At 45.0% G+C, this 7,014-nt stretch overlaps 1 protein-coding gene across 3 annotated transcripts in view; it reads right to left on the reverse strand.

The window, feature by feature from the left end:
• Window positions 1–5,496, reverse strand: part of Rhoj (ras homolog family member J) — a 90,075-nt gene extending 84,579 nt beyond the window's left edge. For all 3 annotated transcript variants that reach the window (XM_013013981.1, XM_013013970.1, XM_013013975.1), the window contains exon 1: window positions 4,900–5,496. In XM_013013981.1, the coding sequence (XP_012869435.1) occupies window positions 4,900–5,080 (181 nt within the window). In that variant the 5' untranslated portion in view covers window positions 5,081–5,496. The remainder of the gene's footprint in view (window positions 1–4,899) is intronic.
• Window positions 5,497–7,014: the final 1,518 nt, after the last annotated feature.

Below are 7,014 nucleotides of genomic sequence, written 5' to 3' on the forward strand. Positions count from 1 at the left end.
TTGTAGATCTCCGACTTGGTTTTTATTCAATCTTGGTCATGTTATGGATCCTCCCATTACTGTGGATTGGGCACAGTTCCCCTCTGTTCTAGACACTATGATTGTGGCTGAGTTCTACCTTGGGCTGATTTCTTTATTTTATTTTTGTTTTTATTGTAGAGGTGATGGACAGAGCGGTTACAGTTATTTAAGCCAGGTATTGAGTATATATGTCATCCCTCCCTTATTTTTCTCCCAGGTTTTCCCCTCCTAGGCTCCCTCCCTCCAAGTTGTATAGTTCGTTTTCAACATAGTGTCTAGTGAATAACACTGCTGGGTTAGTTCACCCTTTGTCCCAATGTTTCTGTGCTTCCCCTTCCCCAAATCAGATAATCTTACATACAAGCCAAAAGGTACAGAAATCAAATACAATGACAAAAGGGAAAAAAAGAACCGCAAAAAGTAAAAAGCCCCTCTTGCTTCCACTTCTTGGAGTTCATTTGAATAAGCATCATTTTTTCTGATCATATGCACATAGTTATTGAGCTATTGGGCTGATTTCTATTTGGTGGAAAAAGTTAGAACTGCTTCTAGTCCTCTGTGTAAACAACTTCCTTTTATATCTCCCTCAGCTGATAGAGTAACTGAATTTTCCTCTTTTCCATGAATTGTGTTAACTTCCTGCACAGGCAATCTGGGCTTGGCTACATGGGCTTACAGTGAATTTCCAAACGTGATGGGGCTTGACCACAGAGCCCTCAGGTTGCTGAATATGGAAAGAGCCTTAGTCACATGCTGTGAAACAGAAGATTATGGGAAGGGTAAGTCAGGTGCATTGTGAGCACACTTCAATGGAAGCTTATTGTACTCATTGTGTACCCCAGTGTAAAAACCTATGCACACAATTCTGTAAGTCATTTACTTGTTGAGAAGAGACAGAGAAAGAAAGTGGCAAAGAAGATGGAGAGAGCTTCGCAGCTGAGTAGAGTAAGAACATGAGAAGCTGGAACCCAAGTGAAGAAAGTGTTTTAAGAAGGGGATTAAATGAACATCCACAGGTTTCCAACAGACCCAAATCAGGACTGGATCTGGCAAGTCCTAACTCTTTTCTTTAAGGAAGGTGGTCAGGGGCTGGGAAGGTGGCTCAGTGGTAGAGTGCTTGCCTTGCATGCATGAGGCCCTGGGTTCGATTCCTCAGCACCACATAAGCAAAATGAAAAAAAAGCCAGAAGTGGCACTGTGGCTCAAGTGGGTAGAGTGCTAGCCTTGAGCTGAAGAGCTGAGGGACAGTGCCCAGGCCCAGAGTTCAGGCCCCACGACCAGACCCCCTCCCAAAACAAAAACATTACTTAAGGAAGGTGCTCAGGACACAGTAGGGGTGGAAAAGTGAGGAAACATGTTAGTCATAGCACAGTGGCGGGGAGATGTGCCCCAGAGAGGCAGACACATTTTGGGAGGTGATTAAAGATAGATGGAGGAATTCTCCTTAGAAAAACAGGGAAAGGCACATGGAGTAGATGGACTTTTGGACTGTTCCAGTTAGGAGGAAGGGATAAAACCGGGATTCAGTTATTTTTGCCATCATTCATGTAAAACTCTAATGTTAATCTACATGTTGTTATTCTTTTTTTTTTTTTTTTGGGTGGTCATGGAGCTTGAACTCTGGGTCTGGGTGTTGTCCTTGAGCTCTTCAGCTCAAGGTGAGTGCTCTACCACTTGAGCCACAGCTCCACTTCTGGTTTTCTGGTAGTTAATTGGAAATAAGAGTCTCACGGACTTTCCAGCCCTGGCTGGCTGTGAACCACAATCCTCAGATCTCAGTTTCCAGAGTTGCTATGATTACAGGTGTGAGCCACCAGCACCCGTGTGTCGATGATCAATAGCGACATGATTGCTATTTTACATGGACAGTAATACACTCTATCACATCCTTCTTTCTAGAAGGACTTGTGTCTTGGACTTATGTCCTTCCCTCCCTTCCCTTCTCTTCTGTCTCTTTTTCTTTTTGTATTTGGGGTTGAATCCCAGGGCCTCCCCCATGCTAACCAAGCACTCTACTACTTGAACCACGCCCCCAGCCCCTTTGTTTGTATTTTGGTTTTTTGAGATGGGATCTTGCTAACTTTTTCCAGGGTAGCCTCAAAATTGTATTCCTCATACTCCTGGCCTCCAAAATAGCTGGTAGACATGTTCACCAGACCAGGCCAATTTCTAATCTTTGAATTCCATTTTAAATTCAGTATTAGAACAGCATATGTGACTGTACAAACCTTAGTCTCAATAATAGCTACCAAACAAACCTGACATCACCCGTCAAGCATTGAAAATGTATATGAATTCATTTTGTTTTCACAAACAAGCTAACAACTTTATTGTCCTGTTTTTACTTTGTCATAATGGAAGCAGAGAGGAGTTAAGTAACTTGCTCAAGGCTACAGAGTAAATGTCATGTGTCTTCAGCGGTCATTGTCAGCAAAGTGCTGTACTTCTATTTCATTTTTTTACTATTATGCATATACTTGGATAGGATGGGCAAATCATTAGAGAAAAATCCTCACAGGATGGACTCTCTTTGACTTCACCTTTCACTTTTCTAAAGACTTGGAAAGAAATTGCAGGTTGTCATTTCAGGGTAGGGCCTAGGTACTGAATACTGGCTCTGGATACTTTAAGAAGTTTAAAGTGTCACTAGCAACCATCATCACAGATATCCACTATATGCAACAGACTTCTCTGGGCATAGTGATTGTGCTTTCTTGGGAGCTGAAAGAATACGGTCAGTCTGTGAGAAGTTTTAAGGCTCAAATGCCATTAAGTGTATACAGGATTGGAATATAAAATAAGTAGATTCTAGCAGAATCTTGTGGTAGGTCAGCCTTGGTTTGATTCCTAATGCTCTTTCTTTTCTTTCCTCTTTTCCTTTTCTCTCCTTTCTTTTCCTCTTCTCTCCTCTTTTCTGTGCTGATATTAGGGCTTGAAATTAGTGCCTGGGTGCTGTCCCTTAGCTTTTTCACTCAAGACTGGTGCTCTATCACTTGAACCATACCTTTACATTGCTGCTTAATTGGAGACAATAGTGCCACAAACTTTCCTGCCTGGGCTGCCTTTGAACTGTGATGTTCAGATCTTAGCCTCCTGAGTATCCAGGATTACAGGCATGGGCCAATAGGCCCTGGCTCTAATGCTTTATTTTTAAATTTAAATAGGTCAATTTTTTCCAAAGATGTATTTATTCTCTTTCTTCCTGACACTTCTATAAATTGGTTCATCCTGTTGATAATGATTGGGATAAATAATTTTCCTAAGCATTTGAAGTCTCTCCTTTTAGTAGGTTTTGAGTTTCCACTTTTGATCTAAAAGTTTTTGAAATAAGGTCCTAGCTAATTTTCTCTTCTTGGCAGACATAAGGGGAAGAAATAACTTTTGCTATGATACTTTCAGAATCAGAACTAGATTAACTTTCTCAAAGCACAGAGCCATACCATTAGCTTTTATTTTTTCTTTCTCAAGATGAAAGTCTGTTCTCGTTATTCTGTTCTTATTAAAATGCGGCTCACTGGGAATGCTTATTTTGAGATCTAGCATTAAAATTTGCTCATAATGTCTACAAATATGGAAAACTTGTTGGAGAATATTTACCATATTTCTTGGGGATCGCTTCCTGTCTGCTATGTAATATTGTCGTAAATCATGGACACATGGAAGGAAGAAACACTTAGGTGATTGTCTTACTCTGGAAAAGAAGCTACTTCCTAAAGAAGAGGGAGTTCTTTTTTCTTTTTCTTTTTTTTTCCTTTTTCATGGCCACAGAGCAAAGCAAACACTCACCCTGGTTTCCTGTCGGTCATTTCCTCTCTGCTGATCCTGATCTGAAGCCAGGGCAAAGGAAGAGAAATCCTCTCTCCAACTCTCAAATCTCTGTTAACTCACTGTGCCCATGACTAAGTTTAAAATTGTATAAAACCTAAGCTGCTGCAAGCTTCTAGAATTTCACGAATGTACAGACGAGAAACGCGGTAAGACTGTTTTTAGAAATTAAAAAGAAAAAGTCAGAATCAAAATGAGGAAATTTTGATGATGCAAATTTCCAGTCTTGGGAACTTGAGAACATTCAAAAGCCCCAAATCCATGGGGCTTAACAGTTGTGACTGTTGCGTTTTAAAATATTTTAGGCTCCAGTTGTCTTTTTGGGACACACATTAAAACCATTTTATTTGTATCTGTGCTTAAAAAAAAGAAGAACTTAGCAATTGGAAATCATTTCTTTAAATCCAAGATACAGATTTCCTAATTGATACTTTAAACCTTTTAAACATTTCTTTTTTCCCCAACCACAACTCCAGGAAAATCAGAGTACAGCAGTTTGGCATCAAGTACTGTAGAAAAAAGAGGGTTTTGCTTTTTGATCTTAATACTTGTTCTGAGTAACCATCACTTTTATTGATTCAGAATGGCATGAGGTGAGAAGACAAAAATGTAGCAAGAAAAGGTCTTTCACTAGTGTGTCTAGTAGGAATATAATTTTTTTTCTGGTGACACGATCCCAGTACATTGAAAAATATATTCACCCTATAAAAGTTAGTGAACCTTGAGGCAAATGTGAAGTAAAACTTCTGGTCCCCAAAGTCTAAAGGCAGTGTAGGGAGGCTAGTTTTCCCCAGGATTCTTCACTTATTTAAAGTGGATCTCAGACAAACAGAGGAACGAATTTTCCTCATAGTCCCAGCAAAACCTTCGGTTGTATATTGTCCCAAACTATGAAGAACCTGCCAGGGCGCCCCCACTCACCCCACCCACCCCGTGCTGACTTTCCAGCCACCAAGTCAGGACCCTACGATGGGCAGGGAGGGGGGTGGGGGGTCGTCTCCCACACTTTGCCCCAGGACAGCGAGAGAGGTTCCCGCTTTTTTTTTTTCTTACCTGCATAGTGGTCAAACACGGTGGGCACGTACTCCTCCGGGAAGGCGTCGTTGGCGTAGCTCATCAGCAAGCAAGTTTTGCCCACCGCTCCGTCGCCCACCACCACGCACTTCAGCATCTTCTTCTCAGCACCTCCCGCACGGCCGCTGCAGCTGCCCTGGCTGCCCTCTGGGCGGCTCATGCTGGGGGTTCGGGGGCTGCTGGGGCTTCCAGAGCGCGTGGAGCGCCGGGCTGCACGCCGCCCGCCTTCGCCTACCTGGCGGCCCGCAGGCGCATGGCTGGGCGCAGGGCCGTGCGGGCTCACCGCACTGCAAAGCAAAGCATCCTCGGGGGAGCGAGTGAACACAAGAAATCGCAGCGCAGTTCCTGCTCCCTAAGTCGACGCGAGGCACGGAAACCTTCCTGTCCACAAACTTCTAGTCGTCTGGCAGTCTGGTCATTTCAGGAGTCGCCCCCCCCCTCCCTGCGCCCCGCCTTCTGCGCTTCCTCTCGGTCTCTCCAGCCCCGTGGAGGGCACAGCGGTGGGACTTCCTCGGACTCCTCTCTGTTTTCCACCTCACGTCGGACATGGAAGGAAGCTGGGCTTTTTCATGGAGTTTCCCCCTAGCTTCCTCCAGCACGCCCGAGTGTCAGGAAATCATGGGTTTCCTGCTGCCTTCCATATTAGGACCCGTGGGCTGGGAAGGGCTGCGCCCCTGGAGCGCTGAGTGCGTGTGTGTGTGTGTGTGTGTGTGTGTGTGTGTGTGTGTACACTTCTGGGGGAGCAGTGCCAGCACTGGGAGAGCTCTCGGGGCGCGCTGCACACTCCAGCCTGCAGACATCCTGTGCCTGGTGCGCTCCGGTGCGCGCAGGGAGCTGGCTGGGCAGGGGCGGGTGGGGAAGGGCGAGAAGCCGGGCAGTGCAGCACCCTGGGGGGAGGAGCAGGGGGAGGGGGAGGGGGAGGGCTGGCCCGAGCTGAGCCGGAGAGCCCCGCCAGGGTTACAGGATAACAGATGACATCACCCCTCACTGAGTCACCAGTTGAAAGCTCTGCGAGTGAGAAAGGGATTTTTCCCCCCTCCCTTTCTTTACAGGAGACACCCTGTGGTGTTCTTTTCTAGAATAAAGAACACCAGCTAAACCAGGTGCTGGTGGCTCGTGCCTGTGAATTGACTCAGGAGGTTGATGGAGGAGGATCCAGGTTCAAAGCCAGCCTGGGCAGGCACATCCATGAGACTCTTATTTCCGATTAACCACCCAAAAAGCTGGAAGTGGACCTGTGGCTCAAGTGGTAGGGCGCTAGCCTTGAGTGAAAAAAGTAAGGGACAGTGTCCAGTCAGTGCAAGTCCCAGTAGGATGTGGGGGGGAAAGGGGGAGAAGGAAAGGGAGGGGAAGGAGGAGGTCTTCCAGAGTTATGTGGCACCAAAGTACACATTTTGTAGAGGCCCTATATAGGATCATAACTATAGCTGTCACACAGCATAATGCTCAGACAGGTGTCCCACACAGAAACGTGCCTCTGGTTGTAGCATAGAAGAAATCAATCAGATGTGGACACTGGAAGTTTCCTGTTAGTAAACACATCTGTGTTGGCACAGACTTAACACCCTTGGAAATGAGAGGGCTGCTTGGTTTGCTTAAGGTGCCTAGTGCTGGTTTTGCTTAAATGTTTTCCTTTTTTTACTTAGGCCTCTTCCCTTGGGTCAGCCTGCCCCCCTTCAATTACAAAGGAGCCATTGGCAGCTAGTTTATTTATCTGTTGGGACCCTTAAAGCGAAGCCTCTTTGAAGTGGTGCATGTGATTAATGTACTTGATCTTGGAAAAGAAGTGGAACTCTGCAAATGATTTTGACTCAAGGATCAACATGGGTCCTTTTTATTTTTTGAGATTTTGAAGAGTTCAGGTTATCCATATTCTTTGGGAAGTTTTTTTTATTTTTGGAGGGGCAGGGGATGGGAGAAAAAGACTTTTAGTCAGTAGTTATTAATAACATCTACATATATACATGCTACCATATAATAATGATAGCTCTTTTTTTTTTTTTGGTCAGTCAGGGGACTTGAACTCTGGGCCTGGGCACTGCCCCTCAGCTCTTCAGCTCAAGGTGAGCACTCACTTCTTGAGCCACAGAGCCA

This window comes from Dipodomys ordii, unplaced genomic scaffold, assembly GCF_000151885.1.
Source record: "Dipodomys ordii isolate 6190 unplaced genomic scaffold, Dord_2.0 Scaffold2, whole genome shotgun sequence".
NCBI classification, from domain to species: Eukaryota; Metazoa; Chordata; class Mammalia; order Rodentia; family Heteromyidae; genus Dipodomys; species Dipodomys ordii.